Here is a 20,973-nt window from a genome sequence, read left to right as displayed (position 1 = left end):
TTTTATTTTTCTGCAACCCTATCCTCCTTATTGTTTTTGTATCACTGCTTTCTCCTTTCTGTTTTTCCGATTTCCATTACCTTTCATTTGTTTTTCTGTCCCTAACATGAGGATGTCAATAAAGGAGCAGAATCAGCTTGAACCGAGGCTCTGCTTTCTTGGAAAGGCTCTTTGGGCGCCGCGTTCCCAGCAGAGCCTCCTGCGCCGCCCTGGCTGAGACAGTGCGAACCTAGGACTTCAGCTACTCATTTCCTGCAGTATGCAGGCCTCAAAAATGCCCTCCTGGAAACAAAGTCGCTTTCTTCCAGGGCATGTGCTCTGTCCTACTTAGAGAATCTCCAACATCTCCAGGCTGAACAGCCTCTTTATACACCTAAGAAAAGTGAAACTAGGGAGGTTCAGTCTAAAAACAGGTGATTGTGTATTAACCTTAATTTTTCAGGCAGTAAGAGAATGTTTGTTGATAGATGGAGAGAGAGAAAAGAAAAATAAATTATGAAAACAAAGGGAAAAATCATTTCTGCCTTTAGCCCTGCATAGCTAGCTATTTAATGCACAAAAATGTGGTCTCATTCCTAAAGGACCATTTGAAATACAAACAACATACGTTAGGGATTATGATTCTTCCATCTTGATTCTATTTAATGTAAGAGCTTTTTTCCCTAAAACATACTCATAAGTATACATGCTGGTGTGTCACAGCAACACACCCTATGTGATAATAAGAACAACAGTAATGAAGAAACCAGTTTGATTTCTTCAAAGACACTGCAATATTACACACTGAAACAGTGTGGACAGCAAGTTAAATGGGGATTGCAGAATGAGCACAAAGTAACCCTCCAACAGGATGTCAGAGAATCCTGGGGCAGGAAAAATAGGGATAAAGAGAGGGAACTTTCTTGTACTGAAGCAGGAAAGGAATGGTGGGGGAGAGAGTGGGGACCTCTTTTAAGAAAGGGTTGGAGAGTCTTTAAAAGGAGGGACCTTGAAAAGGACAGCGCAGGCTCCTGCAGCAGTAACAGTCTGTGATGTGGCCTCGCAAGCCTGGGTCTGGATGGGCAATGCCTGCACAGATAACAGCCTTCAGCTTAACAAACCATTTTAGAGCATAAATAATAGTCTGAGAATATTTCCATGAATGTCATTAAAAATTAGAGTCATTTTTGTGGGTGTTGAAAAATAGTTGTTCTTTGACTAATAAAAATCATACAATACAGATTATAAAAGTTCATTTAAATAGATCATGATCATTTTAAAATAAAACTTTAATAGTATTAAAATATTAACAATTTTATAGTATCTTGTCACAAAATGACTAAAAAATATAAAATCAGAAACCCTGAAAGTATTATGCCTGTCTTCTCTTGGAGTTATATCTTGTCATTGTAGATACAGTATATAAGATTTTTCCATATTTAAAATTGATTTAGCAGTTTGAAAATTTCTATCCAGAATTATTTATTTGATTATCTTCTATTTTTCACATGCCTGTTCCTTAAATGGTCTATTCTTCACTTCCTTACTATGGACACATAAAGTCAAGGTCAGAAATGGTCGATCTTTGCTCTGTAATGAGGGCTTTCCAGAAAACACAAGAATCTTTGGCAAATGGCAAACTACTAGAATTTTTCATTTTAGATTATTTATTCCTAATGGGGAAAAAAACACAATAAATTTAGATAAAAAAGATCAAAGATTTAATTCTAGCTTTTCCATTAATTGACCATGTGACACAGGGGCAATTTGTCTGGTTTCTTTGCTGCTTGGAGTTGGGGAGTGTGAAATTCAAGCCTAACCAACAACTGTGTCATAGAAGCTTTGTAATCTTGGGCCAGTTACCTTGCTTTCTTAAACAGCCTCCACCCCAGTTTTCTCATCTATAAAATGGGTGTAATAACAATTATATCCAGAGTTGACATAAGGATTAATGAGTTAGCTTAAGTGTGGAAATTCAAGTGGAAACAGATTGACCACAATAGTGGGGGCTCTCTGGAAGATGAGACTTACCCTTCTCTCAAGAGACCTCACAAGATGTTTTTTGTTATCACAGTGAATATGCCAAAATTGAAGATCTAGTCTGCAGCCTTATAGGTTCAGAACCCAATTTATCAGTACATGTCTTTAGATTAGACTCACCTAAACCAGGCTCAAGATGCAAATTTATGGCTTTAAATCTTCCTCACCCTTCCTGACTTCTAAATGTTAGAGCACTCAGGACTCACACTCAGACCTTTCCTCTTTTCTCTCTATTCTTACTCCCTAGACATATTCCTGGCTGCAAATACCATCTACAACCTAACTCAAATTTATATCTCCAGCCCTGTCTTCTCCCTTGATTTCAAGTTTTATATCTCTGGATTCCTACTTGACATTTCCACTTAGAAATCTGACATCTTATCTCAAAAATGGCCAAAGTCCAACTTTTTAACCCCTTCTCCCATCAAAATGTGGCTCTTGCCTGCATCTTGACTGTCTCAGTCAATGACAATGCCATTCTTCCAGGTGATCAATCCAAAAAAAGAACAAAAAAAGAAAAAAGAAAAACCTTTGGAATCACTCTTGAAGATTTCCTCTCTCTCACATCTCCTGTCCAATCCAGGAGAAATCCCACAGATTCTACCTTTAAATGCATCCCCAATCAAGCCTCATCTTGCCACCTGCACTGCTGGTTTGATCTAAATCAGCACCACTTCCCCCAGAAACGTTTGCAACAGCCTCTTCTCAGCACCACTCTCGACCGCTAAATTCTATTTAAGCAGCTAATAGCTATTTATCTTAGTCCCTCAAACTTCTACATTTGTAATTTCTAAGGAGAAAATCTGGCTCTGATACCTTGTCAAATTTTCTAAATGCTTTCATATGTATTATGAGAATAGTAAACACATCTTTGATTTATTTAAGGAAAACTGGATTTTAAAAGAGAGGTGACCTTCTCAACCATATAATATCAAGTATTGGGGGGAAAGAAATAATAAAAATGTATAAATATATATTTTTAAGGAAATAATAAATATATTTATTTAAGGAAAACTGGATTTTAAAAGAGAGGTGACCTTCTCAACCATATAATAGTGTTCTTCAAGTATTGGGGGGAAGAAATAATAAAAATGTATAAATATATTTAAATAACTAGATCTTAGAGACAAAATCAATTGTTTTAGTACTACAGAGAATTGTATGAAACTAAATCAGGACATCTTGATAACAATTAAAGTTTATATTATTTGAAACTGTCATCTTTCAAGGTTACTGAAGTGTGAGGGAAAAGTTTTCTAAAACTTACTGATTTGATAGACCACATCTTTTACAAGATGTAGAAAAGAGAAAACAAGATGATAAAACACTTGAAGATATAGAAACTACAAAAGTGAAAACATGATAAAAGATCAAATGTTTTTAATATATTCATGTTCAATAGGAAAGAAAGAATAAGTAGGCATAAGGTAATGCTAAGCTTTTACCCTGAGACTGTCTTCAACCCATTCAAAAGATAACTGGTAAAACAAATGACCAAGATCAAGTCAACATCATTCAATCTCCTTTATTGGAATTTTATTCTCTGATACTGTTGCATCTTCCTTATCCCAATATCTTATCTATATATGACCAAAAAAACTCTTGAAAGGTATTATGATAGACTTTTTTTAGAAAAAATAAAGTAAGTATCCTTTCAAATTGAACTCTTAAAAAAATCTCACACTGCCATCATTTGCTTCTTATCTTTCAACATTTTCATTTTGTTACCCTCAAAAACCCAAAACAAAACAGACAAAAAACCTAGCCAACTTTTAGGTGGTCACTGCAGAATTGTCTAAACATTACTATTGAAAAATTAATATAATTTGTATGTTTTTTAATGAACAACAAATACTTATTGAATATACAGATGCTTTAAAAATGCCTCTCTTTTCATAATGGGAATCAATTATGATACATTTTGCCAAAATTTTAATATACTTTAATGAAAGTATCCAGAATCATAAGTATGTTTTCTGGCTTTCAGTGAATTTCTTACCTTTTAGAAAAACAAAATAAATAAAAGGGATATAATTTTTAGAAAATATACTACTAAAAAGTATACACTGTGTCTTGAGAATGTCAAAATGTGGGTGTTCTACATTGAAAACTATGGACAAATTATATAGTCTAAATGTTAAACTATAAATACTAACTTGAAAAACAGGCCTCATGCATATGCATTGTAACATAGGTCCTTGCTTTGTTAATTAGGCTCTGTCTTCTGTCCTCCTTGGGCTCCAGATTCCTACCTCCAACTGCCTATTTTACTTCTTCACCCGAATGAATGCCTAATTAACACATCAAACTTAACAATTTTCCATAGAAAATTTAATTTTCATTCCTCCAACCTCAGTTTTCTTTGTCTCAGTAAATGGTTCCTAGTTTACCTAGACACTTGAACCCAAAACCTCGGAGTCCTTCTTGATGCTATCCATTCCTTCGCTCCCTATCCCTAATCTAACAAGTTTTGAGGGCTTTCCTTCAAAATAGGTGCTAAAGTAGTATAATTGTTTCCAGTTCTTCCTTCATATTTTGTCAAATCCTCTCAGGGGAATAAAATCCAAATTTTTTCTCCAGGGCCTACAGAGATCCTAAGCCCTGGTCAGCGGGTGAGCCGGCGGCCCTCCCCTGCTCTCCAAACATGCAGGCCGTGTGGGCCTCTCCCTTTTCAGTTTCTTCTGTCACGACTGCAACCCCCAGCTGTCCTGTGCCCGCACCGCACCCCGCTTGTCATGGCAGGTCCTGGCTCCCAGGTTACCACTGCTGTGAAGTCGTCCCGACCACCCTACCCCGTTGGCAATGCCCCCCCACTTCCCATCACTCTCCATCGCCAAGTCCTGTTTTGTTCCTTCATAACATTTGTAATTGTCTGTAATTACTTTTCTTCGTTTGTTTGCTGGCTTATTTTCTCCCCCGCCCCCTATGAGAAAAGCAATCTGATTTTGTCCTGTGTGCTCCCGCATACCTTAATCTGCTGCTACCTGAATGACTGAGTGAGCGACATATGTGATCCTATCCCTAGACACATCCCTAGATATGGCTGCTGGCTGCATTTTGGGCAGTTATTATATTTAAATAAGATAAATGCTGCAGCAGGACTCCCCCAGAGGACCACTGATGTCTAGAGTTCTACCACATTCCTCCTGATCAATATTAAAGACAGTATTAATATTAAAAACATACAGAACTAGATCAACCAGAAATTGTGTGATGGCACTTCAGTCACATAGAACATTTAGAAGATGGAGAGTGGGGAAGAGCTGCTTTCCTAGTCTCAGGGGAAGAGAAGAACCATTCTATCCCCTGTGACTAAAGGGACTGGCTTTCTTAAGGACAGTGCTGCTGCCAGCAGTTTTAAAGAGGCACATCCAACGTTTATGCCAAAGGAACCGCTGTAACTGGAGTTTTGAAAAGAAGCAGGGGAGGAAGGTTTGAGGGACGGGGATGGACAAGTGCCTCTGGCCAAGGAAAGCCACTCTAGGGAGTCTTATGCAACTGCCTAGGAACTCTCAATTCAGACTGTAACTTTCACCTGCGGGTAAATCTCCTTTGGATTACATACTGCTACTGACCCTGCAGTTGACAACAAATCTGAATTTATTCCCAGAAAATGTGGTTTTGCTATTTTTGAAATTTAAATTAAGGATTACTTTTAAATAAATGCCTGTGGGGCTTCACACCACAGCTCCTGAGACCTTCAGTTTCAGTTCTTTGGAGGTGAGGGCCGTGTTCAGGCGCTGCCCCGCCCCGCCGGCTGCCTGGCAGACTCCGCCCCTCCGTTCAAGGGCAGGTCATGGAAAGGAAAGTTGGACAGCAGAGCTTCCTTGGAGGGAGAAGATGTCAAAACAGAATTACTTTCTTCTTTTCCTAATTTTTAATGCCAAAAACCACTTGTACTCATTTTGTGTGAAGTCAACAAAAGGGCATTAGATAGTACAATGCTTCTCTGCCTTAAAAAAAAATTAAGCTTTCCTTCTGGTAAAGCTATATTTATTTCCCTCTCTCCTCCTCAATTTGCATTCACATAAGCATTTAGAGATTATTTGCTAAACATAATCTTTTCTTCAAAGATATTTAGTTAAGAATTAAAATTAAAAATTAAATTATTAATAATTAAAAAGCAACCAGATATTGTTTTCAATTCTCAGTTCTCTCAAATTCTCAGAAGTTATATTTTCCTAAAATTAGTGCAATACAAATTCAGAGAGGTAAAAAGAATATTTCATTTAATAAAATTTTTTTTTAAATGCTGAGAAAAATGTAGAGCCAATATGAAAAACTATTAATACCTTTATTATATAAAGTGAGAATTCAAACAGATAAGGTAAAACATCATATGCCAAAGAGATAAATGAGTAAAAGACTCAGAAGAGATATTTCCAAGGGGAAATACAGCTAAGAACTATCTCACCTTGCCAGTAACCTTAATGAGGCAAATTAATGTTTCTAGTCTATAAAATTATAAATAAAATTAAATAATCATTTTCTCAATTAGAAAAAAAAACCCAGAAATATCCTTTGTTCAAACAAAATGTTACTCAGAAGCCCAAGCAAATAGGTAGGCCTTAGAGATTGGCTTGCTTTTTCTCCTACCTCCATCTTTCAGGGACTTTTGAAGGAGCTTAAAGGAGCTTCTAGCTTTCCATGAAGCACTATTTTTAATAACACCCAGTACTGATAAGACACCTTGCACTGGGCACACTCCCATATTGTGAGCAAGAGTCTAAATCACTTAAACCACTTTCAACAGCAATCTGGAAACATACCATAACAAAAAATCTCAAAAACATCCATTGACTTTGATAATTTACACTCACTTCTGAGACCTTATATTGGCTATATTGCATAAAGATACTAATCACAACATTGTTTAAGTGGGTAAAATTTTGGAAAAAAAAATGCATGCACTCAACCATACTTAGTGGAAAAATGATCTTGCACGAGCTGATGTCGCTATTAAAGGAAACAGGAATGACAGGGCTCACAATTTAGGAAGAAGATGAAGAATTTCATTTGGTAGTGCCTGCTGTGTACTAAAGTCATGGAACTTCATCTGAGGGTGGCTTTAGTCTTACTGGAGGCAGCAATGCCTTAAATGAACCTAGTCCACATATCACATTACCAAAGAATACAAAGAAAACCAGAAGAGAAAACACATGAAGTTGTAGCATTGTAATTGCTCAATTTGGGCTCCTTAGGTAACAATCTTTATCTGAAGCAACATCTCCATGAAAAGAAAAAAGTTTCAAAAACCTAAACCATTTCTCTGGAACTCCATTTCTTGGCTGTGGATCTATGGAATCTCTGCTTATTTAAAGCACTCTAGACAAAAAATGAAAACAAATGGCTTCTGGCATAAGGAGGTGGGTTAGGAGCTAGACTGGAGGTCTCTCTGTGGTAAACTCCAAGCTCAAAATGAAAGAAAGCATTTTGTAAATCAGAGCATCCAATTTTACATTCTTTTCCGTGTTCATCTTCCCTATGTAAGCCCATATCTTTAATAGATCTTATTTAAATGGCCCCAGCCCAGTCTCAGTGGTGTTGTAATTAATAAAAGAATTATGTGTACATATTTTAGCCTGAGAGAACAAGAGAAGATATCCCAGCCCACCATCTACCTTTTGCAGGTGTGATGATGGCAAAGGTGATGAGCGAGAGACCCCCTAGTCTAGGAAAGGTGGGTCTTGAAGGCCAAGGTTCTGCTGTCCCTCCCACAGGAGAGGTATCCTGACTCCTGCTCTTGAAGGGGCCGGTGTGGATTTGATTAAAGAAAAAGTCACTCCCCTTCGTGGCCTCAGGAATGTTTGGGAAGTCATGAAGTTAAAAAATAAGAATTTGGAGAGATAAATGAGTCTAGGAAAAGGAAAATAACTTCAGAGGGCAAAAAATCAAACCAATAAAGACAAAGTTCAGGCTGTTGCAAATCTCTCTGCTTACTGATCTATTTTTCAGATGGTGGTAACTGATCAAAAGAATGTAGAAATGACAGCTTTAGGTGTAGAGACAAGTGTAAATCAAGGAAAATTTCTTTTTAATTTAAAGTAAAACAAAACAAGAAATATCCTAATGTAATAACTTACTCAAAAGAAAAAAAACAGAAAAACAAGTATAATCAGTGCCATTAGTTGTTTTTTTTAAGAACAGCATTTTAAAACATTATTGTAACCTTGGAATAATTGCTTTCTGTAAACATAACATGCATCTAATTTTATAATCTGATCAGCATGTTATGTTTATAGAAATTTTGATTAGCCTAAAATCAAAGTGGATTGGATTACCGGTCTATCCTATCCATCTACAATACAAAGCACGTTAGTACACAACTGGATCACTCTCTTTTTATTTTCTCTGACTTGTTTTATACTATTTTATCTTGGAGTATCGCATGGATCTCTGTAAGTCAGCTAAATTATGTTCTAGAAGAAGGTGAAGTATAAACAAAGAAATAAAAATTACTTTTTCTCTCTCAATACTTATTCTTTCTGAAATACTTTTCTTCTCTGATAACAATGACTCTTACCTTAGGTTGTTTGCAAAGATAGCGACAAAGTTCTCCAATATACTGAAACACAGTCACATTGTACTTCTTGCAGTCACTCCAAAATTGGCTTGCTGAGAATTTCTTCTTTAATACACAAGTGGCACCTGTAAGAAAAGACAAAAACAGACATAAAGGGAAAAAATTCAAGGGCAGAATTATCATAAAACACACAGATGTTACTCTGGAACATATTTGCTCACTTTCAAGCATTTATAATTCATCATTGATTGTTTACAATGCACTCATTTAAAAACACTGATCTTATTTTTAATGAACTCTTTAAAAAATTCATGTTGTAATTCTATAGTTTGACTGAAAATATGCTTATTGCAATATACAAGATGAAAGCAACAGTCAAAATAAGTACAAGAGTTATGAATATTAAAGCATGACCATAGATAAGGACCAAGGAAAAGAACATGACCATAGAAAGTCATGTTCCTTCCTCACAGAGACCAAGATTATTCAGTTACTTTTGACCTTGAATATATACATACTACTTATTTTTAAAAGCTTAAGGCAGCCTCAACATATCTTAAGGTGAGGAATTAGTATGGTAGCATAAGCAAAAAAGTTCACCAATAACTGCAGAACCTAATTTTAACAACACAATTTTGACAACAATGAGTGTCAACAGAAAATTTTAATGTCTTGACTTTCATCTTTATTTATGGTAGATATTGATCATATTCTAAATATGCTCTTCTAAAAAGTTACTTTATAGTATTTTGGACATATACAAGTAGTAACAAATGGTCTCTATTTATATATTTTAGGTCTAGTAACTGACACATAGCATAATCTTGCATATTTATGAATAGTATCTACTGAGTCACAAGTTCTACCAACTGACTCACTGAGTGTCTGGAATAGACTGTTTACAAAGATGACCTCAAAAATTCCTTCTAAGCACTTGCATTTGCAATGTAGATTTGCTCCTCCTCCCTTGAAGAGGTGGGGTCTATTTCCCCATTGCTGGAATCTTGAGTCTGGGCTGGCCTGCGACTTGCTTTGACCAATGAAATGCAGGTGAAATAATTTATGCGCCTTCCAAGACTAGGCCTTAAGGGTCATACAACTTCCACACATGCTCCCTTGGAACACTCACCACCATTTACGGAGTCTGGGGGCAGACTATTTGAGGATGAGTGACCACAAGGAGACAAGCCCAGTCAATAGCCAGCTCCAACTACATAGCCGAATCCCCGGGCAACTGCTCTTTTCACGTCAAAAATACTCTGAATATGCCATAAAATTGTGTCCTTTTAATAAATACTGTGTTCTAATTACATAATATGCATGCAATCACTCTGAATTCTGAGAGCATCAAACTTAATGAAAACTTATTCAAATTATTAAGCATTTTGAGAACTTATTAAAAAAAGAAAAACTCACCTAACTTAACACATCCACCAATTCCCATGAGCGCTCCTGAGCTGTGGTACAGAGGAAGGGTTATATAGACAATGTCATCGGCAGTACAACCAAAAGCCCAAAGTCCAGCGGACCCCTGCAAAGCCTGCAGCTGAGAAACCACAGCTGCTTTTGGTAGACCTGGAAGAAAAGAAAAAGAACAGGCAATGCGTGTGTGTATCTGTGTGTGTGTGTGTGTGTGTGTGTGTGTGTGTGTGTGTGTGTGTCAGAGAAAGGAAGTCTATGCTGGTATCAACTACTCTAGCAGTGGACACAAAATACATCACAATATTCTTTGTACTTTGTAAAAGGGGCTGTGGTGACATTAGCAACATCCCTTTGAAACGCTGCTGCGTAGAACAGCATCTCAAATTCTATGTAATCTTATAGTTTCATCTTTCTGGGCAGATCTAAGATTCTAGAAGTTAATTGTAGCAGTAGCTCATGTTTTCTTTTGGTACCTGTCTGATGAAGAGTATTTGGAAAGTAAGTTTTTTTTTATGTCCTCACATGTTTGAAAATATCTTTTTTTTTTACACTTGCACTTAAATGATAGTTGGTATAGAATTCTAGATAAGAAATTATCTTTCTGCAGGATTTTGAAGGCATTGCTCTATAACATTCTGACTTCCATTATACATATTGAGAAATCTTTTGTCTTTCTGATTTCTTATCTTTTGCATGCAATCTGGTACTTTCATTTTTTTCTTATTGAAACTTTTGGAATCTTTTATTGGTCTATGACATGATGATTTGTACCGGGACTAGTCTTATTTATCCATTTTTCTGGGAAATGTGTAGGCCTTTTCAGTCTAGAAACTCATGTCTTACAGTTCTAGGTACTTTTTAAATTTGAAAAACATAATTTCTACATCCTCTTCTCTTTCCCTTTTTATTTCTGTTCTTTTTGCTCATTCCCTTCTTTGAAGACATTTGTTTGTTCTTTCATCTTTGGAACTCTTATGTTTTTGAAGATTGGACCTCCTGAACTGAGTTATTAATTTTCTAATTTATTTTCCATCCTATTTTCCTTTTCTTACCTTTTCATTTACTTTTGTGAGAGATTTATCTTCCCACCCTTGTGTTCTCTGACTATTCCTCTTTTTGAATATCTTATTTTTGTATTATTAATATTTTGTAGAAGTTATTAATGATAATAATTTTTTGAAAATTTCTCCTGTATAGCTTACCTCTGATTTCCCCAACACCTTTTTATCTTTTGGTTTATATTGCTCTCAATTTGATCTAAGATAGACTGGTCTTTACCAAATCTAGGAGATATCCTAGAGGTTTCCTCAAATATCTGGTTGAAGTACTGATTGTCAGTTTATATTTAAAAGTGAAGACACCAAAACACAAAACAAACAAACAGAATCTTAACTAGAAGTTCTGTGTCCTGAGTAGGACTTATTTACTAGTCTCATTGTTCAGGGCATTTTTGGGGGGAATCCGTTGCTATAAATATTTTTCAATTTTTACATGTGGGCTACTCAGATTCCTTGGTCAAAAATCTTGAAAAGTAAAATTCTCAAATTGTTAAAGAGTAATTGGAGATGTATATAGACTTTCTTCTATGCCCTCCTATTTCTTCAACCTCTGCTCTTCCTGGGGTTTCCATATGTTCAGCTTCTCCAGAGAATAAAACTCAGATCTTCTACCAGGGTGGAGAAAGCAATCCAAGGTTTACAACTTATTCTTAAACACAACTTCCTATAAACCTTTCTGATTATAATTCCACATTTATCTTATGCTCTTTGAGGTACCTGTACCCAAGTGTCGGAGCCTGTCTGAGGTTCTGTGGGAGCAAATCAACTTTCATCAGGGCTTCGCCTTAAGCTCCGGCTTCTTGGGGCTGTTGTGTCAGGCACTGCGTTCATTTATCCTCACCTTTGCCGCACTGTCATTGCCACCGTCTCCAGTCCCATTATTTGAGTCCTGAGGGCCTATAGTATGTGTTCAGTCTGCCATTATTCAATCTTCTAGACCTGTCTGATTAGGTCACCTCAAGAATCTCAGGGAGAAGCTGTCTGAGCCTGGACAGACAGTCACACACATATCAGCATTTCCCAGCTCATTTATCAAAGCTGTTCTAATAACAGTATATAAAATATATTCTACTCTCCAGTCTAAAAGATTATTAAGCACCAAATAGTTTTTAAAAATAAGAAAAAATATACTATGCAATAGTAGCTGCTTACAATATTACCTATGCACCAGAAATTAGTAATAGAATATTTTAAACATGCCTAAGTCAAATCCCTGACCATCTTCAAACTAATTACAAAAGCCTATTTAGCCTACATTTAATACCATTCGATTTTTCCTAGGAACCAGTTAAGTTTAACATTTCTTTTGAATTCTCAAGCAATTTCATTATTCTTTTTTGTTGTTGCTATTGCTGTTTCCCTTAAAAAGAGGAGTTTAGTTATGTGATTCTATTTTATATCTTCTCCCAAACCTGTGACACCTTGAAGACTTCCTATTTGTCACATGATCCAATTCCCCTAAGGAAAATCAGAAGTGCAAAATGCAGGTGTTAAATTGCAGCTATAGCTATATTTTGCTTCGGATTTGACGTTTTACACAGGAATATAGAGAATTGTTTTCAAGTAGGTTCATAGATTTTTTAATCCAGGGGAATAGCTAGAAACTATCTAAACTAAGTTCTTCACTTTAGATATCAGAAATCTGAGAATCAGAGAAGCTAGCAAAGATCTTGCTTAACAAAGGTGGCCAGATACTATACACTGAACCTGGGGCTGTATCAAGGTGTTCAAATGTACTCTTTGTACTACCGAACTTTAAGAAAATCTTTTCCAGTGAGACAAAGGCCAAACGAACATGATGACTTGTCAAATTAAAGTGAAAACAATTTAACTTTCTCATCCAAGTTTGAAAGTTCAAGAGTCCAGGAACCTTATGTCTTCCTGTATGCATGATTTCTCAGAGGGTTGGTCAAGACCTGGCAGAAAGCTGCCCAATACCGCTGCTTTGCAAATTTGTTGCATCCTTCTTAAAAAGAATTGGGTCATACCTGTTGTTCCGGAGGTAAAAATATAATGACAAGTAGACTTGAGGCTTGAGACCACATGGTAGCTGTGTGGTATAGGCTCATCAGATGACGTGCTCAGTTTTTCTTTGAGTGAAATTATGCCTTGTGGAACAGAATCTTTCATCCCCCAAACACTGATATCTTTTGGGAGGTCCGGAAGGATTTCTTCTATAGTTCCAAGCAAGTCTGAAAGCCAAAAGTTCAGAAATAGGTAAATAAAACTTAAATTTCAAACCATTCACCTTGGGGTTGCTTTTGCATGTTGAAACAGGGATAAAATATAAATAAAACACTGATTTCCTTCTAAATGTCGGATGAATAATATCTCACCTATTTTATGGTTCTGTTTCAATAGGACTAAATTGAAAGGGAAATTTAGTTATCCATCACCTGATTAATCAGTGCAAGTAGGCCAATTCAGACTGAATTTTAGAAACTTCATTACCCAAATTATGTTTTTTCCTCAATTTTTTAAATAAAAGTATTTTTATACTTTAAATCTAAATTCGGGATACTGCACTAAACATTTTTCTTGAAATGCAACTCAGTAGCTAGTTATTCCAAAAATCCGTCTGTCTGTCTGTGGCTGTTTAGTTCTGCTGTAATCAAGTACAACTAGAAGAATCCCTGACTGCTCTGAGGTCAGAGGATCATTGCGGGTTAGAGACCATTTCAGAGCCAAAAGTTAAGTGAGGAGACTTAGAGATGGCTTTTCGTTTCTGGATCACAATAAATAAAGATAAAAGCCTTTGAAACTGTTATAGAAAAGGAAAAAGCATGCTTTCCAGCAGGGCAGGCGTGACAGCAGGTGACAGTGGCTGATGAGAACGGACCACTGTCACTAGCAGTGAGACCCACGGCCCAGACTGTCAGGAGCCGGCTCAGCCTTATGTAGGCACCATTTTAGGCCTAAGTGCCATCTTAGGTCTTCTTCTTCCTCCTTGCATAGAGATAGAGCGCGAAGAAAGCCCGTGTAAAACCTGCAACACCCCTCCCACTCCCTCTCCTCATATCACATCACCACCCTTCCTCCTATCAGCAGCTGCCATGAGTCCTTATTCCCCCTCCCCCGTTACAGTGCATATGAGCAGCCACCCAGCAATAAAATTTTGAGGCTTGATCAGAATCTTGTCTTGCCTCCATTCTGTGTGTCTCCTGTCTCTTTTCCCTCACCAGCAGCAGGTAGTCCTCCTCGCGCCCCTGCGTTGTATGCCCCGCTGGTCGGGACATAAACTGGCGCCCAACGTGGGGCCCGAGGCACGGAACAGCGCTGTTGGCACCTACTCGGAAGACGCCCCGGCCGGGCACCCCCTGAGCCCAAGAGCTCGCTTGGAGCCCGTGAGCCATCAGCCCACGGGATAAGACTCCGCAATTGCACCCCCTGAGCCCGAGAGCTCGCTTGGAGCCCGTGAGCCATCAGCCCACGGGGTAAGACTCCGCGATTGCACCCCCTGAGCCCGAGAGCTCGCTTGGAGCCCGTGAGCCATCAGCCCACGGGATAAGACTCCGCGTTGATCGTCGCTGGATTGGCCGCCCCAGCGGACATCGGAACGGTGAGTAGGTGATCATAATGGGACAGGAATTGAGCTCGCATGAGCTCTTCCTTAATGGTCTTAAGGATTCCCTCAAGGCACGCAGAATTAAGGCTAAAAAGAAAGATTTACGTAGTTTTTTTAGTTTCCTGGCTGATGTCTGTCCCTGGTTCCCTCAAGAGGGCACCATTGATCAAAAGTGCTGGAGATGGGTTGGTGACTGCCTCAATGACTATTATCGCACCTTTGGCCCTAGCAAGGTCCCTGTGTCTACCTTTTCCTACTGGAACTTAATTAATGATATTTTACAAATTCATTCTCAAGATTCGGACATTAAACATATAATCCAGACGGGCGAAGCGGCTCTTAAAGCCAGCTCTCGCCCCCCCTCGGCTTGCCACTCGGTTACCATAAGTATGCCGGAAGAGCCTAACAACTCCAATATTGAACCCCTCCAAGAAACTCTCAAAAAGGTCCCAAAATTATACCCTCCCCTCACTTCCTCCCCTCCTCACGATGATCAGCTCCCTCCTGAGGACCAGGAAGTCTTAGATGACCAGGCGGCTCATTACCATGATGAGGAGGACCCCTGGCGGCTTACTGCGCCAGTTCTTCATCCGTTACCCTCCGCTCCCCACAACCCCCCCCCATCACTTCCCTCAACCACTTCCGCCGTTTGAAAGCCTTTTACGCCCTGCGCCCGAGGCACGTCCTCCAAATGACCCCCCGCCACAAATAAATTCTTCTCTAACCCAACAGATTTCCTCCCTTAAGGCAACCCTCCGACAAAAACGGGAACACATTAGCTTAGTTAAAGAGCTTAGAGCCCTCGAGAGTGAGCTCGGCTCACTCCTTCTCAGAGACTCTAAAACGCCATCCAAAAAACAAAAAACTCCCGATCTGTCATTGCTGGCCTTCCCAGTCACACGGAGTCGCGCCCCCAGACCCCCTGATTCAGATAACATAGATGAGGAAGGGAGAGAGGAACAAGAAAACCCTGACTCCCAGGACCCGCCCTCTGCGGAGGAGGCCTCTGACACAGAGGAGCCTGAGGGTGACCCTTCCCATAATTCAGGGCAAAAATATCGCAGACTCAATCTTAAACATCTTAGAGATCTAAAGGCTGCGGTCAGTTTATATGGGCCCACTGCGCCCTACACCCTGGCACTTCTTGAGGGCCTTAGCGACCGATGGCTAACACCAAATGATTGGCTCATGCTAGCTCGTGCCACCCTCTCCAGGGGTGATTTTGTCCTCTGGCGTACAGACTTTGTTGAAAATTGCCGAGAAACAGCACAACGCAATGCAGAAAATAGAACTTCTAGGACCTGGACCAGAGACAAACTTTTAGGAAGACCCCCTTACCAGACTAATGAAATACAAGCCGCCTTCCCTCCGGGGTTACTAGCCCAAATTCAAAATGCTGGCTTGAAGGCCTGGCGCCGTCTCCCGCCTAAGGGGTCCGCCACCACATCCCTAGCCAAAATCCGCCAGGGCCCAGATGAACCATACTGTGACTTTATCAGTAAACTGACAGATGCAGCAGAATGACTGGTTGGGGAAGGAGAAAACGAAAGTGTTTTCCTTAAACATCTAGCTTACGAAAACGCCAACCCCGCCTGTCAAGAAGCAATTCGCCCACATCGTAACGGCTCTCTTGCTGATTATATCAAATTATGCTCAGGGGTTGGGACCTCCCACTCCATCGGTGTTGCCATCGGGGCGGCCCTTAAACCTTTTGTCACCGCTGCCACCAATAGACACCCACAAACAGAAACCTGTTTCACATGTAAACAGCCTGGCCATTTCTCGCGAGAATGTCCAACAAAACCTCAAATTACTTCCCAAAATGATGTCAAACAACCCCGCCCCCCTCCTTCCACTATTTGTCCTCGTTGTAAGAGAGGGAAGCATTGGGCATCGGATTGTTATTCTAAAACGGACATAGATGGGACCCCTCTCCCTAAAAGGCAGGGAAACTTCAAGTGGGGCCAGCCCCTGGCCCCATCCCCGGGACAGAACCTAGGGGCAGTACGGTTCGTCCCCCCGAGGCAGACACCCCCCGCCCAGGAGTTAGCGCCCTCCAACGAGCCACCCCCGGAAGTGCAGGATTGGACCTCTGTTCCGCCACCGACACAATACTAATCCCTGAACACGGTGTGCAAATACTCCCCACAACTGTTTTTGGCCCCATGCCTCCGGGGACCTTCGGACTGGTCCTTGGGAGAGGGAGCTCTTCTCTCGCTGGCCTGACTGTTGTCCCTGGAGTCATAGATAATGACTATGCGGGACAAATCAAAATTTTAATATCCACATCCTTGGGTCCTATCCCCATTAACAAGGGTCAGCGACTAGCTCAACTACTCATATTACCCCTAAATGCTCAAAATAGTAGTAATTCACCCTATCCTCGCTCTGATTCCACCTTCGGCTCTTCCGACGCCTATTGGGTCCAACCTATTACTCCTGAAAGACCCTTATTAACCCTATTCTTGGAAGGAAAGAAATTTGAGGGATTGGTGGCCACAGGGGCTGAGGCTACTGTTATCTCAGATGCACACTGGCCTCCCTCCTGGCCTTCTAAGACCTCCTATACCCATCTCCAGGGCATTGGACAATCCACCAACCCTAAACAAAGTTCTAAAATTCTAACATGGACTGATACAGAAGGAAACACGGGAAAGGTTCAGCCTTACATTATTACAGGAATCCCCGTCAATCTTTGGGGGAGAGATATATTATCACAACTAAAAGTTATCATGTGTAGCCCAAATGAGGTGGTGGCTAATCAAATGTTGAATCAAGGTTTCCTTCCCGGCCAAGGGCTAGGAAAAAACAACCAAGGTATTACAAAGCCCATTTCAGTCACACCCAATGTCAATAGGCAAGGACTGGGCAACCAAAATTTACCCTAGTGGCCGTTGATCTTCCTGCACCCCATGCGGACAAAATAAAATGGAAAACGGATACCCCCGTCTGGGTAGACCAATGGCCACTGACTGAAACTAAGTTAGCTGCGGCCACAATGTTAGTGCAGGAACAACTAATGGCTGGCCACATTGAGCCCACCACATCACCGTGGAACACACCTATATTTGTCATAAAGAAGAAATGCGGAGCATGGAGATTGCTCCAAGACCTAAGAGAAATCAATAAAACGATGTTTTCCATGGGAGCCCTACAACCTGGGCTCCCCTCTCCTGTGGCTATTCCATCTAACTATTCTAAGATCATCATTGATCTCAAAGATTGCTTTTTTACCATCCCATTACACCCCCAAGACAGAGAACGCTTTGCATTTAGCCTGCCTGTAATTAACTTCAAGGGACCAATGCGAAGATTTCAGTGGAAAGTACTCCCACAAGGAATGGCCAACAGTCCTACTTTATGCCAAAAATACATTGCACAAGCCATAGATCCCCTTCGAGACCGATGGCCTCACATTTATATTGTTCATTACATGGATGATATTCTTTTAGCAGGCAAAACTACCTCCGAGGTACTCAGTTGTAGTGTCCAATTACAAAAGGCCCTTACTGCCCTTGGGTTACAAATGCTCCCAATAAAATACAGCTAAAAGATCCCTATTATTACTTAGGTTTTGAGCTCAACTCTACTGTTATTACTACTCAAAAGGTACAGTTAAAGACCCATCATTTACGTACCCTTAACGATTTTCAAAAATTCCTGGGAGATGTTAATTGGTTACGGCCCTATCTTAAATTAACCACAGGAGAACTTAAACCTCTTTTTGATATTCTGCAGGGCGATGCCAACCCTTTGTCTCCACGCACTCTTACCCCTCAAGCACAACATTCACTCCGACTTTTGGAGACAGCAATACACAAGCAACAGGTTACATTTTTGACCTATAGTCAGCCCTTTTCCCTAATAATTTGTGCCACCCCTCACACTCCTACTGGGGTTTTATGGCAGCAGAGCCCTTTACTGTGGTTACACTTACCCTCTTCTCCAAGTAAGGTCTTACCTACCTATACCGATCTAGTTTCAAAATTAATAAAATTAGGGAGAGAAAAGAGTCATCTACACTTTGGAAGAGATCCTGACCACCTTGTTCTCCCTTATACTAAAGAACAAACACATTGGCTAACACAGAATGATGACTCTTGGGCTATTTCCCTGATCTCATTTCAAGGCCAGATTGACAATCACTACCCTGCCGATCGGCTCCTCCAATTCTCTCGGCTGTACCCCTTTATATTCCCAAGGGTTACCTCATCTAAACCCCTGGATAGGGCGGCCTTAGTTTTTTCTGATGGTTCCTCCTCGGGCACGGCCGCTTATGTCATAAATGATAAAAAATATGCCTTTTCATCTCCATTTCAATCGGCTCAGCTTGTTGAATTGTTTGCCATCATACAGGTTTTTAAACTCTTGAACACTGTGCCCTTCAATCTATATACTGATAGTGCATATATTGCCTCCTCTGTTCCCCTATTAGAGACAGTTCCCTACATTAAACCCTCCACCAATGCAGTGCCTCTGTTTCAACAGCTACAGTTGTTGATCCTATCACGGTCAAAGCCCTTTTTTGTAGGGCATTTGAGAGCCCATTCTGACCTCCCTGGGCCTCTCTCTCTAGGAAATACACAAGCTGACTCCTTGACCCGGGCCTGTTTTCCCCTGCTGCAGGACCCCTTTAAGAATGCCCAACAATTTCACAGCCTGCACCACGTAAATGCACGCACATTGCGTCTTCATTTTAAGATTACCAGAGAACAAGCTAGAGACATTGTTAGAAACTGCCCAGGTTGTTTGACCTTCTTACCTTCGCCACACCTTGGCGTCAACCCTAAAGGTTTACTCCCAAATGATATATGGCAAATGGACGTCACGCACGTCCCAGAATTCGGCAACCTAAAATATGTTCACGTCACTGTTGACACCTTCAGTGGATTTATCCTTGCCACACTCCAAAGCGGTGAAGCCACCAAAAATGTAATTGCTCATATTCTCCATTGCCTCACTATCCTAAGCAAACCTAACGTTATTAAAACAGATAATGGCCCTGGATACACCTCTCAAACATTCAAGACCTTTTGCGCCCAGCTGCAAATCAAACACATTACTGGAATTCCATACAATCCTCAAGGCCAGGGTATTGTGGAAAGGGCTCACCAAACTCTTAAAAATGCCATAAACAAACTAAAAACCACCACTCTCTACCCCACCAAAGGTTCTCCGCGTAACCTCCTTAACCATGCTCTATTTACTCTTAATTTTTTACAACTTGATATACAGGGAAAATCAGCCGCCGATCGTCATTGGCATCAAATGACCAGTGACCAGTATGCTCAGGTCATGTGGAAAAATCCCTCGACCCTTAAATGGCAGGGTCCCGACCCGGTCCTCATATGGGGACGCGGTTCCGCCTGTGTCTATGACACTCAAGAAGGAGGGCCTCGATGGCTACCTGAACGCCTAGTTAAGCCTGTGAATCCCCCCAAAAACAATAACTCAACCATTCCAGGGACAAGTCCCTGAGAAAACTTGTTTTCCTCCTTGCAGGCAATGAAGCTCTGCCTCTTTATCCTCCTCATATGCTCCTCCTGCACATACGCCGGCTTCGGACCCCCGCCAAATCCGCAGGACCTCAAGAGACTCCTTTTTGGGAACCCCTGTGAGTGCGGTGGAGGTAGGACCACGATTACCCCCTCCTCTTATACTCAAACAGTTGACTGCTCCTCAAAAATAGCCTACCTATCCTATAGTACCACATACTCAGGGATTTCAAATCAACAATGGACCTGTGTGTCCAAGCCCACAATTATTCCCTCCACACAGGGCCGCCCTGGGCCTTGTCCTAGCAGCTGTTCGAGTGCAGTCTACACAGCAATCCATTCAAGTTGCTACACTTCTGCTCAGTTATGCACCCTTAATAATCAAACCTATTATACTGCCATTTTACAGCGCTCCTCCCCTAATGCCATGGTGCCTTTATCCCGGGAAGCAGAAAAATATGCTCAGGCATCTTGCTTGGGAACTGTTGGCAAGGATGTATGCTGGCACACCGTTGCCCCAATTCATATATCGGACGGTGGGGGCCCCAGCGACATTCAAAAACAATTCCATGTCGCTCACTGCCTAGAAGAACTTTCCCGGCCCCTAAATCCTTTCCTGGACTATCACCCACTTGCACGCCCTGAGCCCAGAGACCTTGCTCTGGATCCAGCGACACGGACAATCCTCGAAACCACATTCTCCCTGTTAAATGCCTCTAACCCCTCCCTTGCGGAGGATTGCTGGCTATGCATGACTTCTGGTCAGCCCATGCCTATTGCAATCCCCACCTATAACGTTTCCTATGTGCCCCTTGACGATAAGACCAATTGTTCACTCTCACCCCCTTTCAGAGTACAGCCTTCAGGCTTTAATTCCTCCGGTTGCCTCCA

General features: G+C 40.6%; 1 protein-coding gene across 1 annotated transcript in view; it reads right to left on the bottom strand.

Moving 5' to 3' along the window:
- SLC27A6 (solute carrier family 27 member 6) overlaps nucleotides 1-20,973 on the bottom strand; it is a 57,291-nt gene that overhangs the window by 19,927 nt on the left and 16,391 nt on the right. Inside the window, exons 2-4 of the mRNA XM_045565933.1 lie at nucleotides 13,011-13,214; nucleotides 9,959-10,117; nucleotides 8,543-8,667 (exon numbers count right to left, since the gene is read on the bottom strand). Of these exons, the coding sequence (XP_045421889.1) occupies nucleotides 8,543-8,667; nucleotides 9,959-10,117; nucleotides 13,011-13,214 (488 nt within the window). The remainder of the gene's footprint in view (nucleotides 1-8,542; nucleotides 8,668-9,958; nucleotides 10,118-13,010; nucleotides 13,215-20,973) is intronic.

The sequence above is a fragment of the Lemur catta genome, chromosome 12, assembly GCF_020740605.2.
Source record: "Lemur catta isolate mLemCat1 chromosome 12, mLemCat1.pri, whole genome shotgun sequence".
NCBI classification, from domain to species: domain Eukaryota; kingdom Metazoa; phylum Chordata; class Mammalia; order Primates; family Lemuridae; genus Lemur; species Lemur catta.
Note: the sequence above shows the minus strand (reverse complement) of the source record. Positions and strands in the feature narration are given on the sequence as shown.